Source organism: Alligator sinensis, unplaced genomic scaffold, assembly GCF_000455745.1.
Source record: "Alligator sinensis unplaced genomic scaffold, ASM45574v1 scaffold353_1, whole genome shotgun sequence".
Taxonomy (NCBI): Eukaryota; Metazoa; Chordata; order Crocodylia; family Alligatoridae; genus Alligator; species Alligator sinensis.
In genome coordinates this window covers 2,429,207-2,451,517 of record NW_005842075.1, presented here as the reverse complement: position 1 = coordinate 2,451,517, position 22,311 = coordinate 2,429,207, and the positions used below count along the sequence as shown (strand labels likewise).

Here is a 22,311-nt window from a genome sequence, read left to right as displayed (position 1 = left end):
CATTATTAGACTTCAGGCTGTAGTAGAGATAGTTACCAACAAAACTGCCGCAGCCCTACGCCTAATCGGGAATCAGTTGACCCAGCTACGCACCACGGTACTGCAAAACCGTTTAGCTCTTGACTACCTACTTGCTAGTGAAGGTGGAGTATGTAAGAAGTTAAATTTGTCTAATTGTTGTGTTGAAATCGATGATAACGGTGAACTGATAAAAAATTTAGCAGACGACATGGAAAAAGTAGCCCATGTCCCTGTCCAAACATGGAACGGGTGGAGCTTTGATTGGCTGACATCTTGGCTTCCTCAGTTTGGGTGGCTAAGAGGTGTGTTGCTGGCCTTTTGCTTATTAATGACAACACTTTGTTTGCTTCCCTGTATCATACCCTGCATCATGGCCCTCCTGAAACGAACTGTTCAGTCAGTCGTCAACCGTGAAATGCTTGTGCATTACCAAAAACTAGCAATCACGGACAATTATTAAAAATAGAGTTAGAAAGCATCTTGAGGGGGGAAGTTGTGGTAAAAATACATTATGACTTGGGCCTCACTTGAGTAATAGCTGTATGAGTCCCTCATGAGGCCCTCATGATCCCTTGTGTAGGAAGCACAAGGCCTAACGTCTGAGTTGTGGGTTTCTTTTTCCTTCCTGCTTGCTCTGCATTTTGTAACCGTACTTGTCTAATGCCCTGAAGTTACGTTCCCCTTTTCCTCTGCGCATGCGACAGAACTTTGCCGCAGTTCCCCTTTTCCTCTGCGCATGCGACAGAACTTTTTGCCGCAGTTCTGCTTTTGAAATACGCATGCACTAAACTTAACAGGAGATATTAACCAATAGCAAACTAAGCCTAGCCCATAAGATAAGACGTAACAACAAGGAAATTCTGGTACTGCCAATAGTTGTATGACACGTTGTAGCCCTTTGTTTATGTAAGCTATAAAAGTGTAACCCCGAGAGAAATTGGGGGGTCAACACTGCTTTGAGCATCAGCTCCTCTGTTGACATTGCTTGCGCAATCAATAAACTCATGATGGACTCACCCTGGGTGTGACTCTCTCCTCGAGGTGAAATTGGTCTAGCCTCCAGGGGCACGAAACTAGCCATTTGGGCAACATTCTGACAGATCAGTTTGTTATGATCCTACACACACACACAAACACCTGGAGCAGCATTTCCATTGCTGCTATTGAACAATTTAGCATAAGAGCCTTTTTTAAAAAAGAAAATATTTCTTGCCTTGATCCAAAGACTGTACTGGTAAAAGTGCATTTCATTATCCATTTGCATTTCTTCCAATCCGTTTCACTGAGGTCAAATGAATTCAAGCTGCTCGAGTGAACTTATTTATGAATAGACATACAGTAGATAGATCACACCCAAGTAAATCTTGAAACCTGTACAGCCAGAGTTATTTTTATAACTATGGTGCCAAGCTTCTTGCTGCTTACTGCTACTGCAAACTGAGCTGAAATGGATCATAGATGCCATACTCAAAATGGTTAGGAGGAGCAGATAGCTGGCAACTGCATTTCACTTGCAAAAGGTCACACAGAGGTAGATGAGATTTTCTGTCTCACCAGTCATCAGACCGAGCCAAAAAAAGAAACAAACCCCAAACATATCTGTCAACTTTTAAGCAAGATGTTAAAGTGCTTTATCTGCCTGGATTTATACATAGAACTCTTGGCAGAAGTGATATCTTTTATTAGACCAATTAATTGTTTGCAAAAAAAAAACATTCTTCATTTGCAAACTTTTGGGCTCACTCGCCCTTTCTGAGGCAAAGGAGAATACACAGATTGTAACATTTCTCCCACATAGAAATGAAATTTCAGAGAATAAAAAGACGTTATAGGCTCCCCTGGGTAGAAATGTTCATTTAATGCAAATTAAGCTAAATAAAAGTTCAAACAATCTGTTTACCTCCAAGTTGTCTGATGGGAAGCTGGGTGTTTGTTGAATTTTTTCTTCCTTCTTGGTAAGATGTTTTCTATTGCACAGGAGAGAGGTTGATGGCTTTACGTGTGATATTTCAATGGTGAAAACTCAGCCCCTTAAGTTTTTCATGGTTACAGACATTTTAAGCTGAATAGCAGCAGCACTGTATTTTTATAATTCAATTATCTTACAGTCATTGCATTAAAAAGACAGACTTTAATTGATTTAATTTGTTTTAATTGAAGTTTAACCTCCTGTATACACACAAAGAGAAAGTGAGGGGGGAGTTTCAAATCAGGCAGACAGCCCAGCAATAGGTACTTAGGCTAGCATTTCAGAGTTCCTCAAGGTGATTAAATAATGATACATAAAATGGAAAATTAACCACGTCTGCCAAGAACAATATGGAAGCTTTTCAAATGTAAAATTTAAACAGTTATAGTAAGAGATCAGTCATGCTTCAGTAAATACAGATGACAGCACCTCCTTTTTGTTAATAAGACAGCCAACTGTGCAAAAATCTTTCACATCCACCACATGTTAAAGGCTACAAGGAAAGATGTTGTTTTTGCTCAAATATAAGTCAAAAGTTATGGGCTGCACGCAGAAATTACAGGGTGAGATTCCATGGTCTATGATAGGAAGGTGGCCGGACTAGATGATTCTAATAGTCCCTACTGGTCTTAAAAATGAGATGCTATGATTAATAGCCAGGGCCTAATAAAATGGGTAAGCACTTCTAGGCAACAACGGAGTTTTAAAATTATTAATGCATCATAATACTCCTGTGCCCCATCACCTACCTAAAGTCATAAAAATTGCATCCTCATCTGTAACTGGTGCAAATCTGTACGAGGATCCATGATGAAAACTTGAGTCCTGATTAATGAGAGAAAGAAGGCACCTTATAGACTAACTGCATCAGAAATCTTTTGCAAGGCCATGTTCACTTCATCACGTTTTGAAAGGACATGCACAGAGCTGTGCATTAAATCACTGCAGCAGCAGCAGCAATAGTAAATGATGAGATAGGGGTGTGAGAAACTATTCGATTCAGATTCAGGCTGAATCAGAGACAGCGATTCAATCCGTTGATTTGGATCACTGTCCCCAATTAGATTCAGCTGAGTCCACATCTGACGATTCAATGCTGATTCAGTGAATCAGCGATTTGGACACAGGCACAGCTTTAAAGTTTTTTCTACGTACCTTGAGGTAGCAGCACAGCTCGTGATCACTGCGATGCTGGGGTGGATGGAGCATCCCACAGGAGCACGGAGGGCTCTCAGCAGCAAACCCAGAAGTGGACCGGAAGTACTGCCGGGGAGCGTACTGGGGGGCACCAAGCCGGAGGAGTGAAGAGGGGCCCCCCAGTATGCTCCCCAGTGGGAATTGCTGAATCCGTCCAAATCTCTCTTAAATCGATTCGGAGAGATTAAAGGGCCCTCCGATTTGATTTGGATTCGGAGAGTCGGTCACTGAATCAGGCTAAATTGAATCAGCAACCAATGCTTCACATAGCTCTAATGAAAGCTGGTCAGACTAGGGCAAGTTGCAGCAAATTTCACCCCAAAAGGTTCCAGCCTGCTCCAAAAAAGGGAATTTAAAATGTTTGGTTTAAAAAACCTGCAATTGTTGACTTACATTTTGAGCAAGTCAGGATGCCAAATGCAGCAACTTCTTCCTACCCTACTTTAACCTTAACCAGATGCTTTATTTGCTGTTATCCCCTGACCGCACCAGTATAAATTAGAAAATTAATTAGCCTATTTGTTTCCTAGGTTTATAGTGTAGCTTGTGCATGCACATATTTATATATCAACATTTGTCTATAACACTGGAAGTGCATGGTGTGTTACATGGAGGACAGACACCTTGCCTTTGCATAGGGGGGTGTAAGGCCCCTATAAAAATATGTTGATTGTAGCTGAAATCTGGTGTTGGTTTAGCCATCACTGCATCCTGGGATGAAACCAGGACTTTTCATGTCCAGAAAACTTAAATCAGGCAAAGCTCCTTCACTCTGACACGGCAGGCAAGGTTTGTTGAGTAGATGTGGTATCTTTTGTTAGACCAACCGAGTAGTTGGAAAAAAAATTTTAAACTACTCAGTTGGTTTAATAAATGATATCACATCTACTCAACAAACCTTGCCCGCCTATGTCCTTAGACCAACACAGCTACAACCAAAAACCTAGCTCACTCTCACAAGGCACTCACCAAAATCTTAATATAACAGGTCTATTTGTATTTACTATGCAAACAACCATTTCCAAGTGTGACAACCTGCACAAGTGGATTTGGGGGAGTGACACTTGGGACACCTGTCTAATTTGCATGTGGATCTGGCTTTGTTTGAGAGAGGTTTTTTGGGTTTTTTTACTGTCGCAGAAGCACGTGATTTCTGGGCAAAGCTGCAGGCACAGATGGAGAGGCTGGGTTAAATGGAGCCCTTGGGGTCTTAATCGAAAGCAGCAACACTGGTCATAAATGGCCAAGGGTGTGGTCCATCTTTCAAATAAAGATAGTTTCATTTTTATAAATCTGTAATGGAAAGAACTGAAAACAGCATCAGCCAAAGGACATGGTAGGATTTGCTGGATATTCAGGAGTTAGGAGTTAAGGAATATCATTCTGGAGACATCTCCTCTCCATCCTGGATTTGCACATTCCCAAAAGCCTGCACTGGGGAAACAATCTAACGCAGATCCAGTACAAGCACAGCTGGAGTACTGGGACTAGACACTCAAGACAAAACATTCTTTGCGGCTTGTCATGTGTAACCTACTGGCCACATAAAGCCAAAGGCTGCTGCTGCATGGACACTAGTTTGGCATAAGACTCTGTTTAGGTAGATTTTATGATAGGCAAAGAGGAGCACCAGCTGGGGCCTTTTCACAAAGCTCCGAAAATTGGATTTCTTATTCAATCTCTTGAAAAAAAAAAACAACCTTTCCCCACCTCCTCCCTAGTTCTTGCTAACTAACTGTGTCTGCAATACTGACAGAACCAGAGAAAGACTGTCCAGAAGAGCGCAAACATTTTTCTTCACTTTGATAGAAATCAGTCCATTTCATCTGCTAGCAAAGATTTCTGAGATGTTGGGACATTCAATTCCCTAAGACACTTTTTAAAATCCTACCATTTGTCTTGACAAAGCCTCGTTTTCAAAATCACTGAATTATTTATGGGTGGGATCAAGTGTGAAATGAAAGCAGATTGAGGAGATGATGTCCGTTCAGGATATCACGCTGGACTGCAATTCAGAAACTTTCACATGAAAAATTTCTGAAAAATTTACATCAATGAAACTATCAAGAATTTAGCAGAGACATAAGCTGAATTCGTTTCCATTTTAGCACAAGAATCCATTCGGCACTGTTGTCGGCGAAGCAGATAAAGATTTGTTGCCCTTGCTCACCTGCCCTCTACGACAATTAAAATTGGATTCTTGTGGATTTCCTCCCTACTATTCCCATCTGCACAAATAAAACAGGTGATTTTTGAACACTACATGGTCAGTAAAATAATTAATCTGAATTTGAACAGCTGTGCTAGTAATGCATGACCACTGGCATCTAAAGAGTAACAAAGACCATGGTTTGAAATAAATAAAACGGGAAAATTACCCAACCTCAGTTATTTAGAATATTTCACATAATAGTAAGTGAGAGAGTTCCTTATTAAGAGTACTTTCTCATACCAGCTCATTTTAATAGCATCAAATGGTAGAATGAAAATGCAGTTTTCAAATGGTAAAAGACGTTTAAGTCTTATTTTCCTAAAAGTCTATCTGTATCTTCAGAGTAAAGTATTACATACAGCAAGAGTAAACATTCACAAGGCAAGGCATATTTCACACAATTTTATTTATAAAACTGTAATCATCTAACAAATTGCATATAAAATGATTTACTTCAAGTAAATACAGAATACTGCACAACTATTAAAACTATTGTATTGTTCATCATAAATGTATTAAAACATTCCTAAAAAATGCCTCTATTATAAAACAAAAAAAACAAAAACACAAATAGCATGATCAAGACCACTGTCAATAGCTTCAAATGAACAACCAAGAAGTTGTGGCAGCTTTCCAATTATGCTCCAGTTACATCCATTGAGATCAGTATGTGATACAATACCACATGCCAATGCTAAAGATGAGAAATATAAGCAATACTTATGCACCTGGCCTATGTATTTCCTTCAGACTGAAGATGACCATTTGGAAATCAGACAACAAAGTTCAAGTCAAACTCTACTGGCATGCACTTCTGTTATAGCAATACTTTCAATCAGTTAAGTGTAATTGGCTTTTACAATCAGTTTTGCAATTTAGTTTTCTTTTTTTTTTTCCTTTAAAAAAAAAGGACAAGAGAATACATTCGTATAAAAAGAAATGCTACACAAAGGTAAATACCCTTCATCGTGCTTTAGGGTGACTCAAGGAGAGCAGTTCACTTCAAGCTGGACTGGAACGTACTTACTTGACACGGGACTAAGTCAAAATTCAAATCCATATCCCAACTTTCCCAAAACTTGAGATAAGTGCTCCCTTCTACCACGCATACAGAATGTATATGAAGACGCACACACACACATATATATGCAGAGATGTAGCCTATTGTTAATGCATTCAAACAGCAAAAACACAGACAACTAATAGTTGTCTATCACTGATCACCAGCATGGCATGTACTAGCAGTCACATTGACTATTTTACACTGCATGTTCTTAATTGAGATGTGAACTAATTTCTCTTTCTAAGCTACAGCTGGTAGCTAATGGTTCTTCCTAAAGAAACAGCACAAGAAAAGATTTTTTTTTTCTAGGCAACTTCAGCATACTGGGTTAATGAAATTCAGTTTTAACAGCATGAAATAATTTGGGAGGAAGAACAGGGGAGGTTTAGGTGCTGGAACCTACATACTGCTTTAAACACCAAGTTCTAGTCTCCTTTCAATACCCTTGCAAAGAATGGACCCCGATACTCACATACAAGGTTTTCTTAACTGTCACTGGTAACTAGCACTGGGTTGACCTAGGACCCTTCTGAGGAAGCAAAGATGCAGGTTCATTTCCAGGACCATTTTAAGTCAAGCCCTAGCACACCAGTTACAACCCTGATATAAGGAGATGGCAGCTCCCTGTGAAGTCAGACAGTACTGAACTTGACCCTTCACCATTATAGGACCTGCCTCTTCCAATCTCAAGCAGGAAACTGAGGAAGCAGCGGGGGGAGATTCCAGAAGTCAAAATCAGAATTGGAAGCCGCTATTTTTCCTTCTTAAAACATCTGACAGCTGTAGTTCCCATATTAGACACTAGAGGGCAGGCAATTCAAGCATTCCTGGCTCAAACCAATGGCTATGTAAAACTTCTAAGTGATTGTTCTGACGGATTCTCACACTGTACAGCTTTCATATCAGTATCAACACACAGGTACGATGAGTAGCAGTTGGGTGCAAGAGTCATTTCATTTGCATGCTGCTATTTACATTACGAATAGTATTTACACTTCAGAACCTAAGCCAGGCTCCATCTCCTGATTCGCTACAATTAACGTCTCTGAAAAGAAAGAGATGGCGATTGAAAGGACAGAGTACGTACACGTAACAGGTCTCAAAGCCAGACAGAAAAGGGGCTCTCTTCTGCGACTGCACCGTGGATTGGAACACAGAAGTTTAGGCAACTGAACATTTATGAGAGTGAAACAGAGAGAGGTGGAGGGGTGGACTTTCTAATAACCAAGGGGTCTCTAGATCTGTGTGGAGGGTTTCGAGCCTTGTATATGCTGAAGGCACCCCATGGAAAATGCCAGCTCTTCGTTTTCACTAGTTTTGGGGTTTGTTTGTTTTTTTAACTACAGAAAAATAATAGAGAAATTCTTCTGTTGCACAGAACTAAGACAGACCACCACAGGCACTATGGATTCCTATTTGAAATCACCAGTTTTATCATCTAAATTGTGTTTGCATCCCTAACAGTGTTAACACCGTGTAGCACCCCACAACACCTCTGAAAGGATCTCCAGCCACCCCAGGGTGCCATGGCAACCTGGTTGAGAACCACTGGTTTAGAGGCGAGACTGGACACAGACAAAAGCTTCACCCCAGCTGATCGCAACACTACACCTACGTGCAAACAGATGTTTTGCTCTGTAAGCGGCTGTAAGAAATCTAAATGGCGACATTTTTCTGAGCAGCTATTGCACCTTGTGGCTAGTTAAACGGACCTTTATGCTCACAGCTAATACCACCATCTTAGACGTACTAGAATTTGCCCAGGAATGCGCTGCCAAATTTAACTAAGTCCCACTGGGAAAGAGGCTAGAGCTCATGCTCTACTTGTAGCTGATTTGCGCTTTTCGTAGAACTTTATGGCAGAAAGTTAGTTTGCAGGTGGTAGGATCAATATAAACTGCATCAGTTTTCAAGGCATCCCATAAGTTTTCCAAACTAGCCTCATAAAAGGACATGCAGACGGAGGATCCTAGAAACATAATCACCCATTTTATAAGCAAGTGTGGGGTATGAACATGCAACACAGGCAGCTAGTGCTGAACATTCAACATGCTCCACTAATTGGGGGAGAAAAAACAAAACGCATCTTAAAAACTGGGATCAGCCGCTGCAGAAGTGTAAAAGGGCTATGGAAAAATAAAGGTTATATTTAATGGTTCTTAAAAGGAGTATAGTAATTCCAAGACCTACAGTAAACTTTGTACATTTGGTCTGTACATGTCAGTATGTGTGTGCAAGTAACAAGAACAAAACTTCCCTGTTCCTAAATGCTTCCCTTCCCATCAACATGACAGTACCACTGGCCATTTCTCAGAAGCGTGACTTAGCAAAAGAATGAAACTATGAGAAGTAACAGAACAAAAGTCAGTTATAAAAGTCAGTTGTGAAAATTCAAGTAGAAGAATGGAAGTTGTCTTCAGAAGCCTGCGGCAACAGCCGAAGCATTAAAGATCAGTGGCAACAAGTGATGTTTCTGCAATGGGGACTTTTAAAATGTAAAAGTACTGGTTTATAATCAATGCTCGGGTGGGGGTCTGAACCCTCCTGTTTCCCTTGATCTTGCTGCACCATGCCATCCTACAAAAGACAGTAGCATCAGAAGCCTCCATAAACCCTCTGTTCAGCTGCCATTACACAAAGCCACGTGCTCCTTAAAGGCAAATGAGCAGCTCCTCATGCTAAGAGGAGTAGCTAATGAAAACATAACGCTGCAGTGAGGTTGAACCAGCTTTATTAAGGACAGTGAGTATAGACACTTTCAGAGTTTGTTGGTTTGTTTTTTTTCAAGTTGCCATTGGTCTTTAACAGCAGACATCAAAGGATGTGGGTACTGCCCAATACCGAGTCAACTGGTCAGGTGGAATTAACTGGAAGATGAGGTAACACAAAGACAGACAAGAGTGCAACTGGATTGTTTGGCTCTTCAAGCCTATGAATGATGGTGCATACCACCAGCCTCCTCGGCAAAAATGTGGGTTGTCTACACGCAGCAAGGTAAAGTGTGTGTGTTTATGTGCGTACACACGCAGGCATGCTTACTCACATATGCTGCGTCTTAGCAGTGGTGGAAATACAGTATTTTTAATACAATGAGTTAGTTTTTTCTAAGCCACCGAATTCATCTTCGCAAACGCGGAGGACCGACAAGATGAGAAAATATTGTGCAAGAGCACCATCAACTCTTATTTGAAGGAAGTAGGACTTCAAGGGAGTCATCACAGCATAGGGCTGGGTCCACTGACATCAAGAAAGTCATTCAGACAAGCTGAACTTTACAAAATTAACTGGCTCTGCAAGTTACCATCAATTGTGTTTACATTATATTTTAAATAAAAGCCAATCGCAGGCTCCCAGCTAGAGTCTGATCCATGTCTTTTCCTCATATTTGTGCTTCATTGCAAATGCTAATGTTTAATCTATTAAAAAGAGCCCATAGGCATCTCTTCTGATCCTAACACACTCTTCTTGTTTAAAAATATCCTTTACCCTATTGTTTCAAGAAAGCATTTTGTTGCATTCAGCTAGAGAGATATGTAAAAAGGAGACACACAGATAAACCTAGCAAAGATTTACTGAACTGAGGAAAGCATTTACTTGGGCAAAGCTGTTCTCTCTATATTCCAAGACAAGGGGATATGAACTTTACACAGTCATGTGTATCTACCAATAAATAAACACATTCTTTATTAGAAACCTACTGAATCATATGCAAGGATTTAAAAACAGGGTATCACAGATTCTAGCACCAGAACTCATGCAGGTAAAAAGAAGCTTTTTGTTTTTTGTTTAAAAAAAAAGGGGGGGGGGGGGGGGAGGAAGCAAAGCCTCATCTAGGAAAAGATGAAGAAAAAATCTCATTAAAAAAAGTTGTGTACAACTATAACAACACACGACTATTAGTGAGAGCCAAATACAACAGGTTACACCGAATTCCAAAGAAACCAACAGCTCATATTTGGGTGCATAATTCTTCATTTTCTTTAAGTTAACATATTATTTCATTCTCTACTTAACATCACTCACCTGACTGCCTCCCCCCTCCCCAAAACCATCCTTACCATCCTATAAATATTTATAACATATTCTTGCTTAGAAAGGGTGTTGCCCTGGTAAGGTATGGATGAGAGTACCAAACATACAACTACCTGGTTTGTCAGAGATTTAAAACTCTTTTCCCTTCATAGAAAGGGTAGAGAAAGGGAGAAGGATAGTGACACAGTTAAACAGTTATCACCACAATCTTGCTGATTCCACCCACAGAAAAAGATATAGACGGAAAGTGTAGAAGTTCCTGTATAAACATTTTCTTGGTCTTAAAAACAAATTTTTTTCACTGTACAACAGAGGAGTGGGAAGTTGGTTCCTGTTTCATGGGTTTAGTTCCAGAAAGGCCTGCAGCAATGTTTAGCCGTGGAAAACAAGAAGATTGGTCCTTTAGAGAGTGTCGGAGAGATATACCATCTCAGGAACTTTTGGCAGCTATCAAAAAAAACTTATGACATGGAGCATGAACAGCATATCCACAAATTACAATGCAACCTCTGTCCTGTTGATGCACACCAATTAAAAAAAAAAAAGTGTGTCCACTTATTACTCAAAGTCAAGAATACAGTAGAGATTCACGGTTCAACAGCTTTTAAACTGGTAATTTAAAAATAAATCTGTCAGTGAGCAGCAGATTTTGAATAGCCCACCCCTATCCCTACCCCTGGAGAAACGAGTTCACTGCAATATCAGCAACTTAAGATGTGAGACTGCTTGGGAAAGAAGGCTTCCCCATCACCATGCAGCGTGGTGTCGGAGCGACACAGTGGAGGTTTCAGAGGGTTTCAGTTGTCCAGTGTCTTGTGATGGTTATTTCAGCAGTTTTACCAGCTGGCTCTGACAGCCTCAATGTCACTAACCAAGTTCTGGGCTAAGCAGATCCCGAATATCTGGAAAAGACAAGGTTGGTTAATTTGGGCATTTGAAAGTCCATTGCATACAGCCAGGTTTCTGGGATTACATAAGACTCTGACACAGCAACAAGGACAAGAAAACTGAGAAATGTAATTGTACAAGTATCATCAGAATCAGCAGAGCGAGATTAGGGGCAAGGGAAGAAGAAAACTCCATTCAACTTTTTTTTTTTAAATTAATTAGAGTCCAAAAAAAGAATATAGCAGGTCTCTAACCTGAGAGCAGAGATAGCATGAAGATTTCTTCCCAAGAGGAATTTAAAAGGCAATTCTTTTGGCAGCTAATCTTCAAATCGTCAGAACTAACCGCATCCTATATTCTATGAAAACCAGCCCCAATTTACATGTTTGCTAAGTTGGGGGTGCTTGGACGAATAACTTTCCACATAGAAAAGAATATTTTATTTTTTCTACAGACAAATCCTCTGTCATTAAGTTTTCCATCAGCCCATGTTAAAAACTATAAACTACAGATTATTAAAGTGAAATATCCTCGTTTCCAGTTCTCTGACTATTTCCCCATTGTATTTTTTGTTTTCTCTGTATTTTTTATTTTAAATAGGGAACACGTGCTGTACCTGCAACAATGCAATCCCAATGAATATGCCAGCGACTATAGTAAGATTGTCCTGAAGCCATTTCTCAAACTGGGGGACGCAGCCTTTAGTGTATATAACAATCTGCTGATCAACTTCCTGCCAAGGGGAAGAGAGAAATAAAAATAGTTAATGAACACTCCTCTTTCACCTCCAACTCAAATCTGCTCACCCAAAGTTATTCAGAACCTTAAGAAATCAGGTAAGGAAAAAAAAAACACTTACTGGTTTCTGCCTGGCATCATAGCCACACTGGGTGTTAATCACGTCTTCCTATGGGAGAAAAAAAACAAAACAAAACAGACAAACTGGTGAAGAGAAGAGCTTTCACTAACAAGGGACTGCTGCGTTCTCTTCCAACAGCCTTTCACAAGCTCCATGTCTGAAGGGGGAAGATCCTGGGGGGGAATCTCTCTTCCAGTTAAAAGTGTTCTACAGGTTTCCGTCGCCAACCATGGTTTTGAGTATCCACGCTTAATATTCTATGTAGCATTTTGGCTACCACGGTATAGTCTTGAGTAATCATGGTTTTCCATGGCCGTGCATTAGCCCACCACCTACCATTTTTCCCATAGGCCTTTTGTCTTGCCAAACATGGTAACTTTCAGGAACCCAACCCCAGCGGCTGGCAAGAAAAACCTGTATTTTATCCCTGAAAATGCACTAAGAATATTTCTAGTTTAGTTCAAAATACAGTTTGTGCTACATGGAAAAGGCAAAGTTATGGGATGGGAGGGAGGGCGGGCATGGATGAGTGATGAATTCCCTCCTATAGCTGCTGAATACTTGGAAGTACCAGTGCCATGCCATGCCATCTGAACAACTCCAAAATTCACTTTTCCCCCCTCTCATCTTATATGCCTTAAAAATGGGTTGCTGTTCTGCCTCGAAGGTCAGGGGAAGAGTCAGGCAAGCTGTATTTTTCTGTTGCCTACACCCTCTCCAAACAGGTTCGACACCCTGTAGGGAGAGAGTCACTGGCTCTTTTCCTGTTGCACCTCCCCGACTGGAAGGCTCTGAACTGCAGAGCAGGAAAAACAAATTGTACCAGGGAGCATTTCTCAGCAAGAGTGGCAACACTTTGTTATTTTGTGGAGGCTACATTTGTTCTGATGCAATACAGTGAAAAGTCTCTGTGAGCAATGGCTGTCCCATATGATGCATGCCCCCTAGTCCCTTAGACCACACCTGCCCAAGTCCCAGGTACAGCTCTGTCCCAGTCACCACTTCCCCCCTCCCCCCCGGTTCTTGCTGCTGTGGTAGCCAGGGTCTCTGGGGCAGCTCTCTGGGTAACACTGGAGGAGGGAACCTGCATAGTAGTAGCAGGGCAGCAGCTCGTACTGTTGATGCGATGGCAGTGAGGGGGAGCTTGTAATGCCCACGTGGCAGCAGTGGGGGGCAGGGGGCTGTATCCTCATTTCCCAAATGACTGCGACCCCTCCTCAGACCCCTCCCAGTCTCCCTCCCTGGGAACCCCAAAATGTGAGTGCAAACACTCGCACCCCCAATCCACCAAAGTCACACAAGCGCACTGCAGAGTTTGGTCACATACAAGGGGACTGAAATTTAACTGAACTCGTTTATGAGAATGGAAAGGGAAAAAGTGAAAACACCTCCAGCCATAGGTCCCCCACTCACAAGCCACCCAGAGCATGGGTGCAGGCACTCCCCTGCTACCAATTCACACATTGCAAGGCATGCTGGCTGGGTGTTCACCCTCAGCCCCTGAGGTCAGAGTCCCAGCACTTCAACAAGACGACTGCTGTATCCGGAGTGCTAGAGCACTGTCCGTGTGGACACTTCTGACCTGCAACACCTGTGAATGGTTCCCAATCAGTGACATTTTGGAATGGTTGAGCTGTTATGTGTAGTCCCCTCTACACATTACATTTATGCTGCAAATAACATTTCATGGTTGACTTGTATGGCACTTTACTTTGTCAGGCCCAGTGTCTAGAGGGCCCAGGACCAACAATCAGCTGAATGTCAGCCCCAGCTGGAGGCTGGGGATGTGGAAGCTGACAGGCTTCCCTGCCAGGGACTTTACATCCTGGCCAAGCAGCTCTGGCCAGACAGCCAGCTCAGGGGAGTGTCCCAGCAAAGAACTTTCCCCACACTGGTGGCTTTAAACCTTGAACACAGAAGCTGAGCCAGAGCTGCCAGGCATAAGGTTTAAAGTTTCTATTGTGGGGAGCCCTTTGGCTCTCCCCACCAATCCCCCACAGCCAACAGCTGCTGGACATGGGTGTTTGACAAACAGCTGATTGTCTGCCAAGACATCTCTGGGGAGCTAGCCCCTATATTGGACCATATTTTGATGTAGTAATGACTTGTTCCGATTCAGCTTAACCCTGTTCATGATTAAATGTAAGCTAAGCCAAAGAAATTCTGGTTTGAAACAAAAGAACGTTCCCACAGCTGCTGCACCACTTTGACACCAAAGGATTACACTCGTGTAACTGCATCCTGACAAGTGCTTACCTGTCTTAGGATCCTTTGCAGGTCCTACCTAACCAAGTGGCAGAGAAAGGAAATCCTGGATATGAGGGGAGCCAGGTGAGAAGCCACACAGCCCCCAGTTTTACATGTGTGTGTGGGAAAAGCCTCATTGCACAAGCTTAAGAAAGAAAGGACTAAATCTAAAGTTCCAAGACTTAGATTATTTATTCCCCTCAGCACGTGGTCTTATTTTGAGATGCAGGCCACACAAAGTTGTTCCCCTCAAGATATAGCTAGCTGGCCAGCCTTCTAATACACACCCCCCTCCCATGCATTAGCTCATGTTCTGAGTACTTTCCCATAGGACAGATATTGCATTTAATGAATCTGGGCACGTTGCTATCCCTGAATGACTTCTAGATTTGTTACAACGCTATCTTGAATGATTATGCTCACACGCTTCACGGCATAGTGACAGTAATCATTAAACTGATTGTGCTACTACTTTACAGTGAACACAGTTGATATCTCCCTTTAAATATCAGTACATATGTAGATATGATTATTCTGCATCTCTCTCAAATGTCAGATGCACAGTATGCTCACAAATGCAAAAGTCATTTCCACATGGGCTGTGCTTATAGAATTACCTAAACTCATTTGGTTTTGCAAAAAAAACAAAACAAAACAAAACATATTTAAAGAAGCAGGCAGTGATGACCACTTTAAGGGTGGGAATGGGGGTGAGCCATGTGGCCCAAATATAAAGCATTGGCCTCATCTGCAATGAGATTTGTTTCAATATCTTCATAAAAGCAGGCAGCTGGTTGTGCGGCAGTTGCAGACCATTGTGACTACTGGTTCCCATCACAGATCTACCAGAACACAGATAGCTTCGCGTAAAGGGCAGACACCTCTGAGGAGAGGACAAGTATAGCAAGTGACACTGAAAGTGCAAAGCGAGGTGCATTAGCAGGAGTGTGAAGTGTCTGTGGTACCTGGTGGCACCAGGCCTAGCTCCACTCAGATGGACAGCGCATAAAACGGAAGAACTAAAATTCACTGCAAGTGGAAAAAAAGCCGGACAAACTAGATAATACCAGGACCGGTAGGTTGGCTTATTTAATCCATATAAATAGGGTGACCATACTATTTTTAAGGAAATCTAGGATATGTCCCCTCCCACAAGTCAGTCGGCAAATTGGGACGGGCTCCCAGGTCAATCCCAGCACCTGATGGGACCCAGGCAATGGTGCCCAGGTTGCACACCCGTTCCAGCCAAACAGGCACAGGGCGGGAAAGGAGGCAGCTGGGCCTAGGCAGGATAGAGCCAGCTGGGGCCACAGTCCAAGAGCAGAGCCTGGAGCTGCTCCCCTAAACCTGAGTCCCCAGCAGCTGGATGGCTAGCAAGGGGAAGGGACCCACAGCCCCCTCAGGACAGGGGTCAGAGCTGCCCTCCCCTTCCCCCAGAAAAGCCCCACCCTCACCTGGGCTCTGCGCAGCAGCAGCCACTCCCTGGTCTTGACTCCACTGGGCTGCAGGCGGGTGAACTTGTCTGCCACATATGTGAGCAGCCAGCACTCAACAGCACTCCCCCTGCCCTGCCCCAGCCGATACCTGCCCCAGGCAAGAGGAGCAGTGCCCAGCTCAGCTTGCCCCCTACATCCAGCCACTGCTCAGAAGGAGCCAGGCCAGGCAGTGCAGACAGGGTAGCACTGATCTGAGACTTTTTTCAATTCTCTGTAATTGGCCGGGACACTAGGACAACCTGCAAAACCCACAACTGTCCCTGTCCCAGTTAAACCAGGATGTATGGTCACCTTATGTATAAAAGCTAAATGTATAACATCAGGCATGACAATAAATCAACACGTGTACCTCTCCCTATACCAAACCCTTCATGGTCAGTGAGCTGTCTTCTGAAAACTTCACCCTTCCTTGTAGATTCTTCCCAACTGCTAAAAACACAACTCTAGTATGTTTTGTTTCACAACATAGACCTGTATCTGTTTAATATGAAGTGAAACTTCAGTAAACAAACAACTCTGAAATGATTGCTTTCATGTCAGCTGACTGTAGCATAAAGAGGCCTGATGCCAAGCCAAACAGTTGGACTTCATTATCATCACAACAGTCTGTCATTGTAAAGAAGCAGAAATGCAGGAGGAAGGAAAGGTGGGGGAGAAGGGGGAAAGAGAGAGACAGAGAGAGATATTTCCATTCGTATCTCAAATTCAAAGCAAATAATTTCTTTGGAACAGAGACTGGGATTTAATACATCCCAAAGATGCATGTCTACACATTGCCCTATGACAATGTTGTTACTGTGCCATGCTTTAGTACTTCCTAGTACTAAAGCAGAGCGCAGTAACTATCCATACTGTGCCTTGCATGCAGCGCAGTTAGTTTTAGCCACTACTTCACCGTGGTGGCGCGCTAAAATGGGGAAGCGCACCACTACAGCAAAGTAGCTGCCAATCACATGTAAACTCATGAGATCACTGCGCTGCCAAAGCACTACGTAGGGCGACGTGTAGATGCTCCCTTTGTGTAGTACCTAGCACAACCAAGAGGGGCTAACCCAGCTGCAGTCTTCAGGTACTACCGCAGAATGAATGTGAGCATAACTACTCACCTGAAAGCTTGCAGAGAAATAACATTTTTTGCAAATATTTAGTTGGTCTAATAAAAGATATCACCTCTGCCTCAAGAGTTTTGGTTGCCTATGCCCTTAGACCACCACAGCTACAACCAATACCTCTAAAACATGGAATATATCATATTTTACCGTTTTGAAATGGAACTTCACAACATGAACAAGAAAGAAGCCAAATTCAACACCCTGCCTGCCATCTGACACCTTCAGGTAACTGGAGTGCTTCAGCCATTGTCTGTTCCTATTTTGCATTCTCACTAAGCAGCTTTTTTACAAACTGGCCTTTCCACCCAGGAGAAACCCCAATATCTTTATTTTCTCCTCTGCAAGATGGAGTTCTTTTCTACCTGGGAGAACTGTTAACATTTTTTAATTCTCCTTTGCCAGATGAAGGGCATCTGAACCCGAAAGCTTGCAAAAAAAAATATATATATATATATTTTGCAACTATTTAGTTGGTCTAATAAAAGATATGCTAACAAAAGAGTTTATAACTCTTAACAAAAGAGTTATGCTAACAGAAGAGTTTTGTCAGCATAGCTACTATACACATTTGTTCAGAAATCAAGTTTATTCTAAGTGTTCACCTTTGCAGCTGCTGTTCAGCTGGAGAGGGGGAAGGGAAAAAGTGAAACAACACAATGATAAAATTGAAAGCAACCAGCACATGACCAATTTAGGCCCTTAGCTGTACTCCCGTTAACACGTGCACCTGGCCGAGCCAACAATTCCTTCTGCCGAAAAGTAGTAAGCCTGCACTACACGGTGAAGTCTTCCAACATTATTCCAGGGTTAAACAACAAACTGATGCTGAGTGTGCTGGTTGAACCTTGACATGGCTGGTAAGAACAAGGGGTAAAACAGACAACCCATGCCCTCTCTAGAACACAGTGTGTCCTGAAGCAGTGTTTTAACATGGATGCAGAAAGGCAAAATGGCCTATTTATTGTTCACTTACTGCAGGGTCTTTAGTACAGCATGAAAACGGCACGCCACAGCGCTCTCGACTTGCATTGGAATCTGTGCAATTGAAGTAAATATTGAGGTTCCAGTCGTCAGCTCCAAAGGCCCCGCAGCATTGCCACTACAGTAAACAGGAGAATGAGAACATCTTTATATCAGGATCAGCATTAACAATACAGATCACTGCTACCAACTTGCCTCAACCTTCCAAAGAGAACTTGAAATTCACTTCTGGTCCCTTTTTCACTGAATTATTTTTAAAAAGGGACCAGCTCAATCCTTGAAAGTGGCTCTTAAATTACTGAATAAATCTAGGGACAAGCAACCCTCCTTTTTAAGGATGTATTGGATGTAGGTAAAACCCACCCAGTAAAAGAGGAAAAACATCCTTAGTAATAGAATAATCAGTAAAATACAATGAGCCGTATGGTCAGCCAGGAGAGAGGAGGGGATGGGGTGGTATATAAGCAGGCACAACACCACTGTAATTAGCAAAGTTGCCTTTCAACCAGCTGCAAATCAGACACAATGCACACATCTTCACCAATTCTAAACTGAAGGTAGGTCAGGGTGGCACCTAAGAGACTAACTGGTTCCGAGAGGCATAAACTTTGCCTACGACAATACCATCTGATTAAGTTGGGTGCCTATCTCCTGCCTGACATCAGGCTAACATGACTAATCACCTCACTAAATTTTAAAGGGAATTTAGCAGGTATAAAGACTTGCTGGACTGGTGATGCCATACATCAAAGTCCTAATTTCAAAGACATTTGCACAACAAACAGAATTAGTTCTGGCTTTAACCACAAGCCCCTGACCCAACACCTGCAACCATTTCCTTTTCAAAACCTGGGAAGCTAGCTTGCTCTCTATGCTCACCCTGTCTTTGGCTTCTCTGCTGAGACAGCTGTTTGAGTTGTAATGGGGAGGGTGTTTATGTGGATGTGATCTAATTTCCAGTTGGCAAGACTTCTGTCTTATGTAAGTCACTGATTTTAGATAGAAACACCTTCTCACCACCACCAAGCTGGGGCCAGGTGTACAAATCTGTAGCACATTACTTACCCACTTGTCCAAGAAAAAAAATCCAAGCATCAATATAAAGTGAATATAAAGTGAATTTAAGTGTTTTAAGCAGTAGCATAACTAGGGGGACAGTACAAGCAGTGTATCAGCCCTGGGTGCTGAATTAGTGGGGATGCCAAAATGGGGGGGTGTTGCCCCCCCAAAGGCTTTGCTGCAGCAACAGCAGCCACCCCACACTGCCTGGCTCCTATAAGCAGACAGGCATAGCCCTTTACCCAGTAATATATCTGGGGCACAGATGATAAGCAGAATGGCACACCTCCCTTTGCCTTGGTCAATGCAGCTCTGTACTCAGTAGCATATCTAGTGGGTGGGAAGCAAATGCAGCACCAGGGGCTGGTCTCAAGAAGCCTGCATCATGGGGTTGCTGCACCCAGTATACAGCGAGTATGTCCCCCAGTAGCAGCAGCAGCCCAAACCCGCACTGCTACAGCAACAGCTGCAGAAGTAGCAGCAGCTGCTGAAGTGCAGAGAGCCAGGGCAGGTAAGACTTTACTCCTCACCCCCAGGCCCCTGCTCTCTAGTGGTCTGCATAACCCCATTCTTTCCTCTCCTCACCACCCTAGGTGCTGAAGGAGCTTGCTACACTTTTGGTTCTAAGTCAGCACACCCAAGACTTCAGAAACACTGGGTTGAATCTGGGATGGTATGCAAAGGTGGAGCTCACAAACTCAAAAGCCCTGAGGAGTATAGCAAGAAAGAACTGACCAAAACAGTGTTAAAGTGTGAAGCTCAAGGCAGGAAGGTGTCACTTAGATTCCTTTATACATTGGTAAGTCTGTGTAGATAGATCCTATGAGGAGTCTTAACTTATACCATGTGATACTTCCCTAAAATGTATTCACTCTCCCTCAGGCATGAAGAAAGCTGTCATTTTTGTATTTCTTGTAAGGAGAACTTTAATAGTGGCCCAAATCTAAAACACTAATTACTTTTAGTCTAGCTGAAATCTCCCCTCCCCCAGGCTTCATTTAGATAAGCTATTCTTCCTTACCTTCCATGGGCCACATTCTAGCATTTCGAGCACTACTGAATGGAATCCAAGCCCCACCACAGAAAAGACTATTTCTATCACTCTTGGAGAAGGGTGTTCTAGAGATGTTGCAATACTAATAATAATGAAATATTTTAAGCCCCACGAATATTGAAAAGGTCTTTAAAAATATCATCAGGAAATGGAGATGGTCTAGTGGCCTTAGCAGAAGCCTAAGCTTTTTTTGCTTTTTTTTTTTTTTAATTCTGGATTTAACCAAGCATCCCTTTGTGATTTTAGGCAAGTCACTTCATCCCTCTGCCTTACCTCTCTGATCTGTAAAATTATGTTAAAGAACTACCATATCTCATAAAGGTGCTGTGAGGATTCAGATGCATCTGTAGAAGCACTATGAAGGTAGGACTTACATAACAATTGCTTAAATATTATATTACAGATATTTTTGTTCCTCCTTGCAGAAACCAACAGATGGGAAGTAAAAGTAGGAAAGGTCTTCTTTTAAAGTGGGAACTTTGTTTTAAACCAAGCAGAAGTCCAACTTACATATTCCTGTGTAAAGTCTATGAGGTTTTGCAAATCAATGTCATCTCTGTATGCTCTGATGTTGTTGTTTATAAAGAAATACAGCTGGTCTTTGATCCAGTCTTTGAAAACAAATGCCAGAACACCAGCAGTGAGCTCCAGGAAGAAGATAATCCCCAGGAACACAGAAAACTATGAAGGGAAAGAAAAAGTTTTACAACTCATTTTGTCTCTAACTAAAAAGGTTTCCTCCCCCTGCACAAGTCTTTCAATTATATCTAAACGTTAATGATCTCAAAACTGGGAAGTTAGGTCAATGTCAGCATATTTATCAACACAAAGTAAATTTATTCCTACACACAGAAAAACTGACTTCTAAAAATGCAATTCATAACAAGAGCTACAGTGCCTTTTTAGGTGCCTTTTCATTTCAGCACCCAAATCCATGAAGCTCAGTCTAAGCACATGAAGCAGGCACTGGTAACAGCAGAAATTAATTAATGACTAAGTTACAATGGAATGCCTATGAAATGATTTCTTATCCACATTAAAACCAACTGAGTTATGATGATTAGTGAAAATGCAATGAATGCCAAAGGCATTACAAATGACCCACCACTCATTCTAACCATCTCCAGTATTTTAAAACACAAATGGGTTCTGGTATATTAGAAATCTCTCTTGCAACTGTGCTCTTGAGTCTCATTTCAATATGTTCTTTCTGCTTGTTCAGATACATTTTTAATTTTTCCTGCCCTACAGGAAGCTATTTCTGGTGTAACAGATGGGTTCATTTTAGGCAAGCTGAGAGAAGCAAAGAAAGGAAGCAGCAAAAAAAGTTACAATACTTTTGTAGCAAGACAAAAGCAAGTTGGAACAAAACCAACCTTGAGAACAGTAACCAGCAACCACCTCCTCTCTCCACACAGCACTTCTGCCCCAAGGAGCCAAAGATATCTCAGGAAAGCAGCAGTTGCCCAAGCAGCATTTTCATGCACACAAACAGATTATAGTGATGAAGGCACAATTATCATTACACAGGCCCTGTCCATCCATGGGCTACAGGATGAGAGGGGAGAGGAGGGTGGCTTTACAGAAGTGAGTAAACTGTGGTCTCCCTCAGTTTTAAGTGGAAAATGAGCCCTACGAGAAGTATAGTTTCCAATCAAATCAACCCAGCTGCTCAATTCAAGAAGGAGCACTAAATGCAATGACTCATGGTGTGTAGTAAGAGTCCCTTTTATAAAACTCAGAGTTCAAGCCAGTATTCGGGGAGATACTTCCCACACAGCCACAGACTGAGTAATGATGACATTAAATAACATAGATAGCAAGAGGTGGTTAGCCAGGTTAGCCTGAAGTGGAGCAGAATGCAAAGATGACGTGCACCATATACAGACCAACTGAATGCAAGTGGTGTTGAAACAATCTGGACCACAGTCAGGGATATCTGCAGGGACTTGTGATCTCAAACCAGAAGGGACAATAGGGGACTGAACTTCCATGCTAAGTGTCATGTGGGTCGCATTTAATTGCGCATTCATGTCCCTCATCCTTGGCAAAGACAGCTCATTACAGACTTAGAAAGCTCACTATGCACATTATTAAAATTGGTTCTTGCCTTAGGGAAAG

General features: G+C 42.3%; 1 protein-coding gene across 4 annotated transcripts in view; it reads right to left on the bottom strand.

Annotated features, from left to right (window-relative positions):
* Positions 1–9,176: 9,176 nt before the first annotated feature.
* The window catches only part of TSPAN5 (tetraspanin 5), a 111,252-nt gene continuing 98,117 nt past the window's right edge, over positions 9,177–22,311 (bottom strand). For all 4 annotated transcript variants that reach the window (XM_025204272.1, XM_025204273.1, XM_006023690.3 and 1 more), the window contains 5 exons: positions 20,701–20,871; positions 18,070–18,195; positions 12,242–12,289; positions 11,999–12,115; positions 9,177–11,396 (listed from right to left, as the gene is read on the bottom strand). In XM_025204272.1, the coding sequence (XP_025060057.1) occupies positions 11,331–11,396; positions 11,999–12,115; positions 12,242–12,289; positions 18,070–18,195; positions 20,701–20,871 (528 nt within the window). In that variant the 3' untranslated portion in view covers positions 9,177–11,330. The remainder of the gene's footprint in view (positions 11,397–11,998; positions 12,116–12,241; positions 12,290–18,069; positions 18,196–20,700; positions 20,872–22,311) is intronic.